Genomic DNA, 18,577 nt, shown 5'->3' on the forward strand with positions numbered 1-18,577 from the left:
ACTGAAGAACTTTTAACAGACTGAAGAACTTTTAACAGACTGAAGAACATTTAACAGACTGAAGAACATTTAACAGACTGAAGAACTTTTAACAGACTGAAGAACATTTAACAGACTGAAGAACATTTAACAGGAGAATGTTCAGCAATCAAAGGTTTTAAGGCTGAATCTGATATAATAATAATTGTATTATTATAAGAATAATTTGGTCAACATTCAGAGAACATCTGGAACAACAACATTCAGCCAGTGAAGGTAAGCTTTCTTTCTTTCCTCTGATAAAGATGGTAAATAACATATATATCATATCTATGATGCGTGTTGGGTTAGGGTTAGGGTAACCCTAACAGTTTGAACTGAATGAATTGTGAGTGCAGAACAAACATGTGACATGCTCAGTGTCACTTCCTGCATGTGCAGTGACATCACATGTTTCTGTGGATTCTTGCATTCATGGAAACTCTGCAGGTTCCTGTTCTGCTCCTGAGATTTCACAGTGTCCCTGAATGCCTCACGGGGTGTAGGGCTTAAGTTATGAGGAGTGTTGTCATAGTAACGATGTACATATGAACTGGACTGCAGCTGTCTGAACGGTAGCATCTGTCAAAAGTCTTCTGTCTTTTATTGTGACATTTTAATTTGTGGTTGTCACAATTTCAGTTCTGTTTTCTGTCAGTGTGACAAACAGGAAGTGAAATTCAACATGTTTAACCAAAAACTGCTGCAGCTGCTGAGATTCACTATATCCACTGTATCCATACATGTACATGTATATATATATACATACATATATGTACATAAACACATATATCTAACATATATTGGACTGAAACTTGAACCCATAATCCAGGTCCTTCACCATCACGGTTCCCTAAAGGTTCCTGTTGTATAACCCTAACCCTTCTCTACCCTAACCCTTCTCTACCCTAACCCTCTCTACCCTAACCCTACCCTAACCCTTCTCTACCCTAACCCTTCTATACCCTAACCCTTCTCTACCCTAACCCTCTCTACCCTAACCCTTCTCTACCCTAACCCTTCTATACCCTAACCCTTCTCTACCCTAACCCTTCTCTACCCTAACCCTACCCTAACCCTTCTCTACCCTAACCCTTCTCTACCCTAACCCTTCTCTACCCTAACCCTACCCTAACCCTTCTCTACCCTAACCCTTCTCTACCCTAACCCTTCTCTACCCTAACCCTACCCTAACCCTTCTCTACCCTAACCCTTCTCTACCCTAACCCTTCTCTACCCTAACCCTCTCTACCCTAACCCTTCTCTACCCTAACCCTTCTCTACCCTAACCCTAACCCTTCTCTACCCTAACCCTTCTATACCCTAACCCTTCTCTACCCTAACCCTCTCTACCCTAACCCTTCTCTACCCTAACCCTTCTATACCCTAACCCTTCTCTACCCTAACCCTTCTCTACCCTAACCCTACCCTAACCCTTCTCTACCCTAACCCTTCTCTACCCTAACCCTTCTCTACCCTAACCCTACCCTAACCCTTCTCTACCCTAACCCTTCTCTACCCTAACCCTTCTCTACCCTAACCCTACCCTAACCCTTCTCTACCCTAACCCTTCTCTACCCTAACCCTTCTCTACCCTAACCCTCTCTACCCTAACCCTTCTCTACCCTAACCCTTCTCTACCCTAACCCTTCTCTACCCTATTTCTCTAGAATGTGAATAGAAATGATATTTATGGTTAGGGTTGAAGAATAATGATAATCAGTTGGAAGTTTGATGTTTTCTTTAATTAAAACTATGGCCATTATAATATTCATTAATAAAAGGGTTAGTATTGTTACTGACTTACAGTGAATGAAAGTAAAGATAATTAAAGGCTGAAAGAGGAAATATATTAAAGTGAGTAAAAGCAAGCTAACCCAAGTGAAAAGGTAATGTTAATAAAACAGAATAAAATACCAACATTTAAAAAAGTCTAAATCATTAAATAAATGACAAATCAATTAAATTAAGAGCTAAACATGTAGGTCTTATTATTAAAGGATTATTTAAAAAGCACTTTTTACGAGACCATAAAACAAGTCAACATTAAAGAACCATAAAAACTTCAGAAGCGAGAGAAGCAATAAAAGCAGATTAAAACAAAGCCGACCATAAAAACTATAAACCTGAGAAACCAGCACTAAAACAATTTAAAGAGATAAAGATTATTTTTAAAAGCTTCTCCAGAGGCTGCCACCCCCCCACACACACACTAACCTTAACCCTCCAGAGGCTGCAGCTCGTAACCCAGACCCAGACCCAGACCCAGACCCAGACCCTAACCCAGACCCAGACCCAGACCCTAACCCAGACCCAGACCCAGACCCAGACCCAGACCCTAACCCTTCTCCAGAGGCTGCAGCTCGTAACCCAGACCCAGACCCAGACCCAGACTCAGACCCAGACCCAGACCCAGACCCAGACCCTGACCCTAACCCTCCAGAGGCTGCAGCTCGTAAATCTGTTGTATTAATTTATATACATAACAGCAACTCAACGTGCTTTACATCAACCTTAAACCTACCTACCTATCTAACCCTAACCCTAACCCTACCCCTATCTATCCCTAACCCTAACCCTACCTATCTAACCCTAACCCTAACCCTATCCATCCATCCATCTAGATTTAGATGGATGGATGGATTCATTCATACGGTCTGGGTTAGGCAACTCAACGTGCTTTACCATCAACCTTATATATATATATATACACACACACACACACACACACACACACACACAACATACAATTACCCCCCCAACCCTAACCCAGATCAGACCCAGACTCTGGGACCCTAACGTGGACCACCGGGGATGGTGAATATTTTATTTGTTCTGGACTGTTAACCCTAACCGTAGCTGTGGTTGACTTTAAGTTCACATCTCAGAGTCTCTGAAACCATTCAGGGTTAGGGTTCTAGGGTTAGGGTTCTAGGGTTAGGGTTAGGGTTCTAGGTTTAGAGTTCTAGGGTTAGGGTTAGGGTTCTAGGTTTAGAGTTCTAGGGTTAGGGTTCTAGGGTTAGGGTTCTAGGGTTAGGGTTAGGGTTCTAGGTTTAGAGTTCTAGGGTTAGGGTTCTAGGGTTAGGGTTCTAGGGTTAGGGTCAGGGTTCTAATAATTCATCTATCAACACTTCTCATGACGTCTGACATTCAGCCTTCATTGATCCAAACTGTTAGGGTTCGTACTGAAATAACATAATATATAACTAACCCTAGAACCCTAACCCTAGAACTTACGTATCGTCTCACAGCTGAGCTGTTCTACAGATAAAGTCACTTTAACAGAGACTTTACATTCTTCAATTATCCAAATGTTAACCTTGTTTTAAACAATAATTAAACTTATTTAACTTATTTAACTTATTTAAGGGTTAGGGTTCTAGGGTTAGGGTTCTAGGGTTAGGGTTAGGTTTAAGTGAATTATGTGTATTTAGTGGAACATTTAGTGGAACATGGAGTTCTATGGAAAGGAACATTTATATCTACATATTTACACATTCAGACCGAACCTACCGACCCAGTCTGGGAGACGGTTCCACAGGAGAGGAACATGCAGTAATATGATCTTTCTAGGGTTAGGGTTCTAGGGTTCTGGGGTTAGGGTTCTAGGGTTCTGGGGTTAGGGTTCTGGACCAGCTGGAGAGTCTTTAGAGACTCGTTAGGACAGTCTGATAATAATGAATCACAGTAGTCCAGCCTAGAAGCATGGGCTAGTTTTTCAGCATCATTGTGAGACGGGGTTAGGTTCCTTCCTTGAGATTAGTTTCTGTGTGAATTAAAGGATCCTGATCAGATAGTACTCGGTTCTAGGTTCCTTACAGTGGCGCTGGAGGCAGAGTGATGCCATCCAGAGTAGTTATATCATTAGATAATAACCCTAACCCTGTTTGTCATCGAGGCCTTTATGTCATTAATGCATTAAATCAGGCTTGTTCTAGGGTTAGGGTTCTAGGGTTAGGGTTCTAGGGTTAGGGTCTTTATCAGTCTCTTCAACTCACTGAGTTGCTTCACGTGTGTGCAGGTAATCAGCTGATCAGTTCTTCACAGGAAAATGGCCGTCAGCTCACCGAGAGACAAGTGAGTCCAAACTAATTTACATATTTTCTGTTCTAATGAAGGTTAGGGTCCTAAGGGTTAGGTTTCTAACCCGGTCCATTCTGGCATGTTATTTAATAATTAATACTTTTTAGTAACCAGTTTAAAAACACAACCTGTGGTCCAATCATCTGCTGGATTCATCAATCAATCCATATGTTCAGCTTTACAGTGAAGTATTGATTCTGTGTTAACATATTTCTATATGTCTGAACTATACCATTAATATTAATGTTGCTATAATTATATAATTATTATATTATTAGATCTGTACTTATATAATACTTATCAATAATCATTGTAATTATCTTCTCACACTGGCCAGCTCATTATTGTTGTAACAGTCACGCTGTAATCTGCTTTTATTTTGAAGGTATCGGGGCGTCTGGCTGATCTTCTTCATGCTCGGTTTGGGAACGTTGCTTCCCTGGAACTTCTTCATGACTGCAACCATGGTGTGATATTATTTCCTTTCTGTCCTCCAGCTACACACATTATCCTGCTCAGAGCATGAAGGATGGGGGGGGGGGGCGCAGTATGAGGGGGGGGGGGGTGTGGGGCAGTATGAGGGGGTGATATTATTTCCTTTCTATCCTCCAGCTACACACATTATTCTCCTCAGAGCATGAAGGATGGGGGGGTGTGGGGCAGTATGGGGGGGGGGTATGGGGCAGTATGAGGGGGTGATATTATTTCCTTTCTGTCCTCCAGCTACACACATTATTTTCCTCAGAGCATTTATTAAGTGACATTACTGTAGCTCCTGAACTGTAGTGACTCTCTGCATCGATAACGGCAGAAAGAAAAAAACCCAAAGTTCTGTTATAAGCATCAGAAACATTCAAAGTGATAAAAAAGGTTTCAAATCAGTGGATGTGGGGCAGTATGGAGGACGTGGGGGGGGGGGGGGGCAGTATGAAAGACGGGGGGGGATGTGGGGCAGTATGAAAGACGGGGGGGGGGGGTTATTTGGAGAGGGACCGAGCTATGCCTGAAATTGGGAGGACTGTGCAAATACTTATGGATCTGGGCTGACTGGGAATAAGACTGTGTGACCCTAACCCTGTGAGAGGAACTCAGCTCTATAATCTGCTTATTTTAGAGTATTTTGGAGTGGTGACAACTATTGGGCTGATTCTCTACGCTGGAAAATTAGGGATACCAAATAGGCTCATCACAAATCCATCTTTGACTTAATGGAGTCTGGAGGTTGTAAATTATACCAGGATGTAAACCATGTTTGGAGCCACCAGTGAGAAAGTCAACAAACTGTATGTGGATGGTTTTGTACAGAAGTGATGAGGACATTTACCTTAATGGGTGTGCTGAGGTGCCATGCTGGTCGGTCTGCAGGTGTGCTTGGATGGGAGGGCAGCTTCTCCTGGCTTGAGCAGACGTGCAGGCGGTGGGTTAGGGTTAGGGTAGGTTCTCCTGGCTTGAGCAGACGTGCAGGCGGTGGGTTAGGGTTAGGGTTAGGGCAGGTTCTCCTGGCTTGAGCAGACGTGCAGGCGGTGGGTTAGGGTTAGGGTTAGGGTAGGTTCTCCTGGCTTGAGCAGACGTGCAGGCGGTGGGTTAGGGTTAGGGTTAGGGCAGGTTCTCCTGGCTTGAGCAGACGTGCAGGCGGTGGCAGTTAAAAAGAGAGCAGCCCAGGTGGTTGACCAGGTGCCCTGGTAAAGGACTGGCCTTCCCTGTTCATCGACCCCCGTTGGCATGGGAACATTTATTGGGTGACAGACTAAGACTACGTTTACACGTACCCGGCTATTTTCATAAACGGACATTTCATCCTCTCTGCGTGCACACCAGTTGACACTAACCCGTCTATATATGCCGTCAAGAGCAGCTCATGCCCACGTTAGCCAATCAGAATCACTTAATTCCTCCACATAGTACAGCACTAACACAAAGGGACCAGCAGACATGTGACTGCTACTCTGCATTCATGATCACATAGATGATAAACATAGACTGTAGATTATAAACTATGTCTCATTTAACCCAGGAGCAGATTATAAACTATGTCTCATTTAACCCAGGAGCAGATTATAAACTATGTCTCATTTAACCCAGGAGCAGATTATAAACTATGTCTCATTTAACCCAGGAGCAGATTATAAACCATGTCTCATTTAACCCAGGAGCAGATTATAAACCATGTCTCATTTAACCCAGGAGCAGTTTATAAACTATGTCTCATTTAACCCAGGAGCAGTTTATAAACCATGTCTCATTTAACCCAGGAGCAGATTATAAACCATGTCTCATTTAACCCAGGAGCAGATTATAAACCATGTCTCATTTAACCCAGGAGCAGTTTATAAACTATGTCTCATTTAACCCAGGAGCAGATTATAAACCATGTCTCATTTAACCCAGGAGCAGTTTATAAACCATGTCTCATTTAACCCAGGAGCAGTTTATAAACCATGTCTCATTTAACCCAGGAGCAGATTATAAACCATGTCTCATTTAACCCAGGAGCAGTTTATAAACTATGTCTCATTTAACCCAGGAGCAGATTATAAACCATGTCTCATTTAACCCAGGAGCAGATTATAAACCATGTCTCATTTAACCCAGGAGCAGTTTATAAACCATGTCTCATTTAACCCAGGAGCAGATTATAAACCATGTCTCATTTAACCCAGGAGCAGATCATAAACTATGTCTCATTTAACCCAGGAGCAGATTATAAACTATGTCTCATTTAACCCAGGAGCAGATCATAAACTATGTCTCATTTAACCCAGGAGCAGTTTATAAACCATGTCTCATTTAACCCAGGAGCAGATTATAAACTATGTCTCATTTAACCCAGGAGCAGATCATAAACTATGTCTCATTTAACCCAGGAGCAGTTTATAAACCATGTCTCATTTAACCCAGGAGCAGATTATAAACCATGTCTCATTTAACCCAGGAGCAGTTTATAAACCATGTCTCATTTAACCCAGGAGCAGTTTATAAACCATGTCTCATTTAACCCAGGAGCAGATTATAAACCATGTCTCATTTAACCCAGGAGCAGATTATAAACCATGTCTCATTTAACCCAGGAGCAGTTTATAAACCATGTCTCATTTAACCCAGGAGCAGATTATAAACTATGTCTCATTTAACTCAGGAGCAGATTATAAACTATGCCTCATTTAACCCAGGAGCAGTTTCTGTCCCCAAATCTCCGTTTTTCTCTGTTTACATGCAAACGTGGTTAGAGTTAGGGTTACTCTGGCCAGAGTTTTTAAAAAGCTTCGTTTTCAGGGGCGAATTCTCCGTTTGCATCTAAACGGAGCGAACGATGGTTAATGTCTCCGTTTTTAAAAATAACCGGGTACGTATAAACGGGGCCTCAGATTTGTGGCCTTGGGATGATGAGAGTTAGTAAGCAGTTCCCTTGGCAGTGTCCATGACTGATGGCTGAAGGAGCGGTGTTGGGAGTTGAGCAATAAACTGCTGGCTGGCTGGGTGGGGCGGCTGCTGTCACGGTGAGTAGCGCAGATGGACCCAAAAAGGCAGACAGTCTCGGGACAAAAAGGGCACTTTAATGGCCAAACCAAGAATAAACAACTCAACAGAAAAAAGCAAAAACTACACAGCACAAACACTGCACTAACACAGAGACTCAGATAAAGACTGAAGTGAAAACCAAAACCTGTATAGACATGATGAGGTAATAACTAAACAGGACACAGGTGAGTGAAACAAGACAGGTGAAACATATGAGGCAATCAACTAAGGCAGAGGAAACACAGGAAGTAAAACTACCAAAATACACAAAGGGAGTACACCTCCAAAATAAAATAAAAGCTCCAACAGGAAGTGACAGCTGTGGCAACGGTGTAGGGATCAGCACAGAGAGGGGAAGGGAAGGGGTTGGATGTGGGAGGAGGGGAAATGAGGCATAAGTCTGCTCCTGAACCAAAGTTAACTAGTTAACTTGCTTTTTAAACTTAACACCAGAGAATATCTGCCGCATATTTGAAGAAGACATAATTTCCAAAAAGGACATCTGGAGACTCCATATTTAGTCTCCCTGAACAAAACCACATGAAGGTGAGAGTGACGATGAGCCGATGTCCTGGCAGAGTGAAACAGCTGCAGTAAAAAAGAAGACACAAAACAGTTGCTTCATCAAATCCTATATTATTATTATTAGTAGTAGTAGTAGTAGTAGTAGTACTAGTAGTACTAGTACTAGTAGTAGTAGTAGTAGTAGTAGTAGTAGTAGTAGTAGTAGTAGTAGTACTAGTAGTAGTAGGGGTTAGCCAGATGTCTACAGGTGAGACGCTGAGAATGAACGTCTAGCATTTGAAAGTCACTCTTAACCCTAACTTAACACTACATATAATCACATATCGTAGATCATGATAATGCTGTCTATTGTATCAAGGCTATCTTCTTACACTGTTATATAATCTATAAGTGCAGTAACTGACCCACTGGGACCATTGATATCTCTTTATGACACACCACTATATGGTTCATGTAAGGTCCAGGTTAGGTTAACCCTAACCCAGCAGAGATGTGAGAGCAGACACACAAACTTCAGCTGTGTGAGGACATTAGTGAAATATCCTCTTACTGCCTTTTACCCTAACCTTTAAGGGATGGAGTTGGCTGTCCATCCTGTGTCCAATGGGGGGGGGGGGGGTACTGTCATGGACTCATTGTCTTTGGACTTTTGTTCAGCCCTTTTTGTCATATGTTTTTTTTCTCTTATTTATAGCTGGGTTGTGAAAGTGTGTTAACCCCTAACCCTACTGACCGACTGGTCGTTCTTTCTCCAGTATTTCACCAGCCGTCTGAAGGACTCCTCATTGGTCAGTTCTTCAGCCAATGAGACAAAGGCAGGTGAGCAGCGCAGCGCCTTGGAGGCAAAATTCAACAATGTGATGACGCTGTGCGCCATGCTGCCACTGCTCATCTGCACCTGCCTCACTTCCTTCCTACACTCACTGTAAGTCCTCCAACACTGCTGGCACCAACACAGAAGAAAAGTATTTATGTATTAGCTGCAGATTCACATCTTATCAGCCCATTAAATGACTTTCATTAGTTCCCTAACCCCGTAGTATCAGGACTCCTTGATCTGAGGTAGTATGGCCCCTCTCTAACCCTAACCCTAACCCCGTAGTATCAGGACTCACTGATCTTAGGTTAGGGTTAGGGTTAGTTAGTGGTAGTTATAACAACTGATAACTGCCACTCTAAGATAGCTGTTAGAGGCTGAGATACATGTCTTTGTACCCTAACCCTTCCAAACCCTACCAGGATCCCCCAGAAGCTGCGTGTGATGGGCAGTCTGCTCATCATTATGATCGTCTTCATGGTCACTGCCGTTCTCGTCAAAGTTCCTCTGGAACCGCTTCCCTTCTTCTCCGTTACCATGGTGAAGATCATCATCATCAACTGTGAGTCGCAAATCCAGATTCTGGTCTCACTTTTCTATAAAATGTGGAGCGTTGCATTGTGGGATAGTTAGCAGACAGTCAACACATTTATGTGTGTGTGTGTGTGTGTGTGTGTGTTTATGTGTGTGTGTGTGTGTGTGTGTTTATGTGTGTGTGTGTGTGTGTTTATGTGTGTGTGTGTGTGTGTGTGTGTGTGTGTGTGTGTGTGTGTTTATGTGTGTGTGTGTGTGTGTTTATGTGTGTGTGTGTGTGTGTGTGTGTGTGTGTGTGTGTGTATGTGTGTGTGTGTGTGTGTGTGTGTGTGTGTGTGTGTGTGTGTGTGTGTCGCAGCGTTCGGGGCTGTGCTGCAGGGAAGTCTCTTCGGGATGGCCGGCTTGCTTCCAGCTTCGTACACGACTCCCATCATGAGCGGTCAGGGACTCGCTGGAACGTTTGCAGCCTTCGCCATGATCTGCGCCATCGCAAGTCTGATCAATATAATAATATATATATATAATATATAATATATATCAATAATCATTATGACCTCAGTACTCATATTGTTTCCACTTCTCACCTGCAGGCGGTTCAGAGATGCAGGACGCTGCGTTTGGTTATTTCATCACCGCCTGTGTTGTTATTTTTTTGTCCATCCTGTCCTACGTCATGCTTCCTAAACTGGTAACACTCTACACCTTAAACACACTTACACTTACTAACCTCAACCCTTACTTATTTCAATAAGACTGAAATGTTTCATGTTTGTGTTTGTAGGAGTTTTTCCAGTTTTATCAGGAGAGACAGAAGAAGCAGAGATCAGAGGAGGAGAACACTTTCAGCCTGACCAACAAAGGTACAAAATAAACTCACTCTGACCCAAAACTCAACTTTAACTTATGTCTAGATTAGTTTAGCTCAGGCGGGGGGCGGGGGGGGGGGGCGACCCGGGGGGCAGATGATGAGCTTTAAATGAAATGTAGTTACAGCTGATAGATGTCTCAGGTTACATTAGGGTTAGTAACAGTAACATCCCATCTTCTCCCCTCAGTCTGGAGGAAGTCACTCAAAGCTTTAATTTCATTATTCAGATTATTACTAATAAAGTATTTCTGTCATCTGACATCAAGAATTAAAGTGATACTGACTCCCTCTGAGTCACCTCGTCTTCTTCTTCTTCTTCTTCAGCAGGAGGAGATGAAGCCGGCGAGCAGAACGAACATCAGAACGTCTCCATGATAGAAATCTTTAAGAAGGTCAGACAAAGAAAATGTTCTGAAATATTTACCTAAATAATGAAAACAGAAATCAATCAATAATCAATAATCAGTAATCAATCAATAATCAATCAGTAATCAGTAATCAATAATCAATCAGTAATCAGTAATCAATAATCAATCAGTAATCAATCAATAATCAATAATCAGTAATCAATCAATAATCAATAATCAGTAATCAATCAGTAATCAATAATCAATAATCAGTAATCAATAATCAGTAATCAATCAATAATCAATCAATAATCAATAATCAGTAATCAGTAATCAGTAATCAGTAATCAATAATCAGTAATCAGTAATCAATCAGTAATCAATCAATAATCAATCAATAATCAATAATCAGTAATCAATAATCAATCAGTAATCAGTAATCAATAATCAATCAGTAATCAATCAATAATCAATAATCAGTAATCAATCAATAATCAATCAGTAATCAGTAATCAATAATCAATCAGTAATCAGTAATCAATAATCAATCAGTAATCAATCAATAATCAATAATCAGTAATCAATCAATAATCAATCAGTAATCAGTAATCAATAATCAATCAGTAATCAGTAATCAATAATCAATCAGTAATCAATCAATAATCAATAATCAGTAATCAATCAATAATCAATAATCAATCAATAATCAATAATCAGTAATCAATCAGTAATCAATAATCAATAATCAGTAATCAATAATCAGTAATCAATCAATAATCAATCAATAATCAATAATCAGTAATCAGTAATCAGTAATCAGTAATCAATAATCAGTAATCAGTAATCAATCAGTAATCAATCAATAATCAATCAATAATCAATAATCAGTAATCAGTAATCAGTAATCAGTAATCAATCAGTAATCAATCAATAATCAGTAATCAATAATCAGTAATCAATAATCAGTAATCAGTAATCAGTAATCAGTAATCAATCAGTAATCAATAATCAGTAATCAATCAGTAATCAATAATCAGTAATCAATAATCAGTAATCAATCAATAATCAGTAATCAGTAATCAGTAATCAATCAGTAATCAATCAGTAATCAATCAATAATCAGTAATCAATAATCAGTAATCAATAATCAGTAATCAGTAATCAGTAATCAGTAATCAATCAGTAATCAATAATCAGTAATCAATCAGTAATCAATCAATAATCAATAATCAGTAATCAATAATCAGTAATCAATCAATAATCAGTAATCAGTAATCAGTAATCAGTAATCAGTAATCAATCAGTAATCAATCAATAATCAGTAATCAATAATCAGTAATCAGTAATCAGTAATCAATAATCAGTAATCAGTAATCAATCAGTAATCAATAATCAGTAATCAGTAATCAGTAATCAATAATCAATAATCAATAATCAGTAATCAGTAATCAGTAATCAATCAGTAATCAATAATCAATAATCAGTAATCAATAATCAGTAATCAATCAGTAATCAGTAATCAATAATCAGTAATCAATAATCAATAATCAGTAATCAGTAATCAATAATCAATAATCAATAATCAGTAATCAGTAATCAGTAATCAATAATCAGTAATCAGTAATCAATAATCAGTAATCAGTAATCAATAATCAGTAATCAATAATCAGTAATCAATAATCAGTAATCAGTAATCAATAATCAGTAATCAATAATCAGTAATCAATAATCAGTAATCAGTAATCAATAATCAGTAATCAGTAATCAGTAATCAGTAATCAGTAATCAATAATCAGTAATCAGTAATCAGTAATCAATAATCAGTAATCAGTAATCAGTAATCAGTAATCAATAATCAGTAATCAGTAATCAGTAATCAATAATCAGTAATCAATAATCAGTAATCAATAATCAGTAATCAATAATCAGTAATCAGTAATCAATAATCAGTAATCAGTAATCAATCAGTAATCAATAATCAGTAATCAATAATCAGTAATCAGTAATCAGTAATCAGTAATCAATAATCAGTAATCAGTAATCAGTAATCAATAATCAATAATCAATAATCAGTAATCAGTAATCAGTAATCAATCAGTAATCAATAATCAATAATCAATAATCAGTAATCAATCAGTAATCAATAATCAGTAATCAATAATCAGTAATCAGTAATCAGTAATCAGTAATCAATAATCAGTAATCAATAATCAATAATCAGTAATCAATAATCAATAATCAATAATCAGTAATCAGTAATCAGTAATCAAACAGTAATCAGTAATCAATAATCAGTAATCAATAATCAGTAATCAATAATCAGTAATCAGTAATCAGTAATCAATAATCAGTAATCAATAATCAGTAATCAGTAATCAGTAATCAGTAATCAATAATCAGTAATCAGTAATCAGTAATCAATAATCAATAATCAGTAATCAGTAATCAGTAATCAGTAATCAGTAGCTGGTTGTAATGTGACGCTGTGCTGCGTTCAGGTCTGGCTGTTGGCTCTCAGCGTCTGCTTCACCTTCACCGTGACCATCGGCACGTTTCCCGCCATCACTGCTGACACTAAATCCACCATCGCTGCCGGAGGCTCCTGGGGTGAGTCACATGACACACAGTCACATGACACACAGTCACATGACACGGTCACATGACACACAGTCACATGACGACACACGGTCACATGACGACACACGGTCACATGACACATGGTCACATGACGACACACGGTCACATGACACGGTCACATGACGACACGGTCACATGACGACACACGGTCACATGACACGGTCACATGACACACGGTCACATGACACACAGTCACATGACACGGTCACATGACGACACGGTCACATGACGACACGGTCACATGACGACACGGTCACATGACGACACACGGTCACATGACGACACACGGTCACATGACACGGTCACATGACGACACACGGTCACATGACACGGTCACATGACGACACACGGTCACATGACGACACACGGTCACATGACACGGTCACATGACACACGGTCACATGACGACACACGGTCACATGACACACGGTCACATGACACGGTCACATGACACACGGTCACATGACGACACACGGTCACATGACACGGTCACATGACGACACACCGTCACATGACGACACACGGTCACATGACACGGTCACATGACACGGTCAAATGACACACAGTCACATGACACGGTCACATGACGACACACGGTCACATGACACGGTCACATGACGACATACGGTCACATGACACACGGTCACATGACGACACACGGTCACATGACGACACACGGTCACATGACACGGTCACATGACGACACACGGTCACATGACACGGTCACATGACGACACACGGTCACATGACGACACACGGTCACATGACACGGTCACATGACACACGGTCACATGACGACACACGGTCACATGACACACGGTCACATGACACGGTCACATGACACACGGTCACATGACGACACACGGTCACATGACACGGTCACATGACGACACACCGTCACATGACGACACACGGTCACATGACACACGGTCATATGACGACACACGGTCACGTGACGACACACGGTCACATGACACGGTCACATGACACGGTCACATGACACGGTCACATGACACGGTCAAATGACACACAGTCACATGACACGGTCACATGACGACACACGGTCACATGACACGGTCACATGACGACATACGGTCACATGACACACGGTCACATGACGACACACGGTCACATGACACACGGTCACGTGACGACACGGTCACATGACGACACACGGTCACATGACGACACGGTCACATGACGACACACGGTCACATGACGACACACGGTCACATGACGACATACGGTCACATGACACGGTCACATGACGACATACGGTCACATGACACACGGTCACATGACGACACACGGTCACATGACGACACACGGTCACATGACGACACGGTCACATGACGACACACGGTCACGTGACACACGGTCACATGACGACACACGGTCACATGACGACACACAGTCACATGACACGGTCACATGACGACACACGGTCACATGACACGGTCACATGACACACGGTCACATGACACGGTCACATGACGACACACAGTCACATGACACGGTCACATGACGACACACAGTCACATGACACGGTCACATGACGACACACAGTCACATGACACGGTCACATGACGACACACGGTCACATGACGACATACGGTCACATGACACACGGTCACATGACGACACACGGTCACATGACACACGGTCACGTGACGAGACACGGTCACATGACGACACACGGTCACATGACGACACACGGTCACATGACGACACACGGTCACATGACGACACGGTCACATGACACGGTCACATGACGACACACGGTCACATGACACGGTCACATGACGACACACGGTCACGTGACATCACGGTCACATGACGACACACGGTCACATGACACCACACGGTCACATGACGACACACGGTCACATGACACCACACGGTCATATGACGACACACGGTCACATGACACGGTCACATGACACCACACGGTCACATGACGACACGGTCACATGACACACGGTCACATGACACGGTCACATGACACACGGTCACATGACACACGGTCACATGACGACACACGGTCACATGACACACGGTCACATGACGACACACGGTCACACGACGACACACGGTCACATGACACGGTCACATGACAACACGGTCACATGACACACGGTCACATGACGACACACGGTCACACGACGACACGGTCACATGACACGGTCACATGACACGGTCACATGACGACACACGGTCACATGACACGGTCACATGACACGGTCACATGACGACACACGGTCACACGACGACACACGGTCACATGACACGGTCACATGACGACACACGGTCACATGACACACGGTCACATGACACGGTCACATGACAACACGGTCACATGACACACGGTCACATGACGACACACGGTCACACGACGACACGGTCACATGACACACGGTCACATGACGACACGGTCACACGACGACACGCGGTCACGTGACACACGGTCACATGACGACACGGTCACACGACGACACGCGGTCACGTGACACGGTCACATGACAACACGGTCACATGACGACACACGGTCACATGACGACACACGGTCACATGACACGGTCACATGACACGGTCACATGACGACACGGTCACACGACGACACGCGGTCACATGACGACACACGGTCACATGTCACATGACACGGTCACATGACAACACGGTCACATGACGACACGGTCACACGACGACACGCGGTCACATGACACACGGTCACACGACGACACACGGTCACGTGACACACGGTCACGTGACGACACACGGTCACACGACACACGGTCACATGACACGCGGTCCACCTGTAGCTGAGTGTGATTGGTCAGCTGATGTCAGTGACTTCCTGTGTTTGACAGACAGGTACTTCGTCCCAGTCAGCTGCTTCCTGCTCTTTAACCTGTGTGACTGGGGGGGGCGGAGCCTGACGGCAGTCTGCACATGGGTGAGTATCTGGGCTCTGGTCTCACCCCGCCAAAATAAAATGCATATTACATCATCAGTGATTAACCATCATGTCGTGTCTCTTCCTGACCAGCCGGGGCAGGACAGCCGGCTGCTGCCGTCGGCCATCGTGGCTCGCCTCGTCTTCCCGCCGCTCTTCATGCTCTGTAACGTCCAGCCGCGTCTCAACCTTCCCGTCTTCTTCCAGCACGACGGCGTCTTCATCGTCCTCATGGTTCTCTTCGCCTTCAGCAATGGATACCTGGCGTCTCTGTGCATGTGCTTCGGCCCAAAGTAACACACTACAGCATCACGCCATATATACTTTATATACTTTATATATATTATATACTTTATATATTTATATATTTATATATATTATATACTTTATATACTTTATATATATTATATACTTTATATACTTTATATATATTATATACTTTATATACTTTATAACCATTACCCTGTTATTATCCAACATCATGTCACAATACTTATATAATTATATAAATGATGTCATTGATCTAATAGATGATGTCATTGATCTAATAGATGATGTCATTGGTCTAATAGATGATGTCATTGGTCTAATAGATGATGTCATTGATCTAATAGATGATGTCATTGGTCTAATAAATGATGTCATTGATCTAATAGATGATGTCATTGGTCTAATAGATGATGTCATTGGTCAACAGGAAGGTTCTTCCTCATGAAGCAGAAACAGCCGGAGCCATCATGGCCTTCTTCCTGTCGCTGGGGCTGGCACTGGGAGCGGCGCTGTCCTTCCTGCTCAGAGCACTGGTTTAACTGGTTTAACTGGAACATAACCAGTTTACTACTGGTTTAACTGGAACATAACCAGTTTACTACTGGTTTAAATTACTACTACTGGTTTAACTGGAACATAACCAGTTTACTACTGGTTTAAATTACTACTACTGGTTTAACTGGTTTAACTGGAACATAACCAGTTTACTACTGGTCAAATTACTACTACTGGTTTAACTGGTTTAACTGGAACATAACCAGTTTACTACTGGTTTAACTGGTTTAACTGGAAGATAACCAGTTTACTACTGGTTTAAATTACTACTACTGGTTTAACTGGAACATAACCAGTTTACTACTGGTTTAACTGGAACATAACCAGTTTACTACTGGTTTAAATTACTACTACTGGTTTAACTGGAACATAACCAGTTTACTACTGGTTTAAATTACTACTACTGGTTTAACTGGAACATAACCAGTTTACTACTGGTTTAAATTACTACTACTGGTTTAACTGGAACATAACCAGTTTACTACTGGTTTAACTGGAAGATAAGCCGTTAATTATTTATTTAAAGTTTATTCCTAACTTCTACCACAGCATTTAAAGGGTTGGAGTTGTTACTGGTTTAACTGGAAGATAGTTAGTCTCTTACTGGTTTAACTGGAAGATAGTTAGCTTCTTACTGGTTTAACTGGAAGATAGTTAGACTCTTACTGGTTTAACTGGAAGATAGTTAGTTTCTTACTGGTTTAACTGGAAGATAGTTAGTCTCTTACTGGTTTAACACAGTGACACTAATGACCCTTAGTGATTGAATATAGTGTGATGTAATAATATAAATTAAAGAATCATGTTTTTTATGAAGTGTGATGATGATGACATGAGAATCAATATATTGATCAGTGATGATGTCGCGGTATGAAACTAATTATTAAATAAATATTTCTATGAAAGAGAACGTTAAATATTAATAAACGTGAAACAGGAAGTGATGATGTGTTTCTTTGTTGTAACAAAACTTCATAATAAAAGTTTCTGGTTGGAAAGTCTGTTTATTCCCCTTTTAAATGGAAGCACCCCCCTAACCCCCCCACTAGCACTGAACCCCCCCCCCTCACCCCCGTCACTAACACTGAAACACGAAACACACCAAGCCCCCCCCCACTAACACTGAACCCCTCCCTCACCCCCGTCACTAACACTGAAACACACCAAGCCCCCCCCCACTAACACTGAACCCCCCCCCACCCCCGTCACTAACACTGAAACACGAAACACACCAAGCCCCGCCCCCTCGTCACTAGCACTGAACCCCCCCCCCGTCACTAACACTGAAACACACCAAGCCCCCCCCCACTAACACTGAACCCCTCCCTCACCCCCGTCACTAACACTGAAACACACCAAGCCCCGCCCCCGCCCCCGTCACTAGCACTGAACCCCCCCCCCTCACCCCCGTCACTAACACTGAAACACGAAACACACCAAGCCCCGCCCCC

At 42.1% G+C, this 18,577-nt stretch overlaps 1 protein-coding gene across 3 annotated transcripts; it reads left to right on the forward strand.

Annotated features, from left to right (window-relative positions):
• Positions 1–196: 196 nt before the first annotated feature.
• On the forward strand, positions 197–17,202 carry LOC128354751 (equilibrative nucleoside transporter 1-like). Of its 3 annotated transcripts, XM_053314925.1 has the most exons (14): positions 197–255; positions 4,040–4,095; positions 4,487–4,568; positions 8,901–9,070; positions 9,385–9,524; positions 9,855–9,989; positions 10,087–10,184; positions 10,278–10,356; positions 10,689–10,756; positions 13,210–13,318; positions 16,216–16,301; positions 16,395–16,594; positions 16,999–17,133; positions 17,166–17,202. In XM_053314925.1, exons 2-13 carry the CDS (start codon positions 4,070–4,072, stop codon positions 17,108–17,110), a joined length of 1,305 nt encoding a protein of 434 aa, XP_053170900.1. In that variant the 5' UTR covers positions 197–255; positions 4,040–4,069; the 3' UTR covers positions 17,111–17,133; positions 17,166–17,202. The 3 variants fall into 3 exon arrangements, with proteins under 3 accessions (XP_053170900.1, XP_053170899.1, XP_053170901.1); XM_053314924.1 differs by lacking the exon at positions 17,166–17,202 and having other exon boundaries at positions 16,999–17,165; XM_053314926.1 differs by lacking the exon at positions 17,166–17,202 and having other exon boundaries at positions 10,692–10,756; positions 16,999–17,165.
• The last annotated feature ends 1,375 nt before the right edge of the window (positions 17,203–18,577 follow it).

This window comes from Scomber japonicus, unplaced genomic scaffold (genome assembly GCF_027409825.1).
Source record: "Scomber japonicus isolate fScoJap1 unplaced genomic scaffold, fScoJap1.pri scaffold_532, whole genome shotgun sequence".
In the NCBI taxonomy this organism is placed as follows: domain Eukaryota; kingdom Metazoa; phylum Chordata; class Actinopteri; order Scombriformes; family Scombridae; genus Scomber; species Scomber japonicus.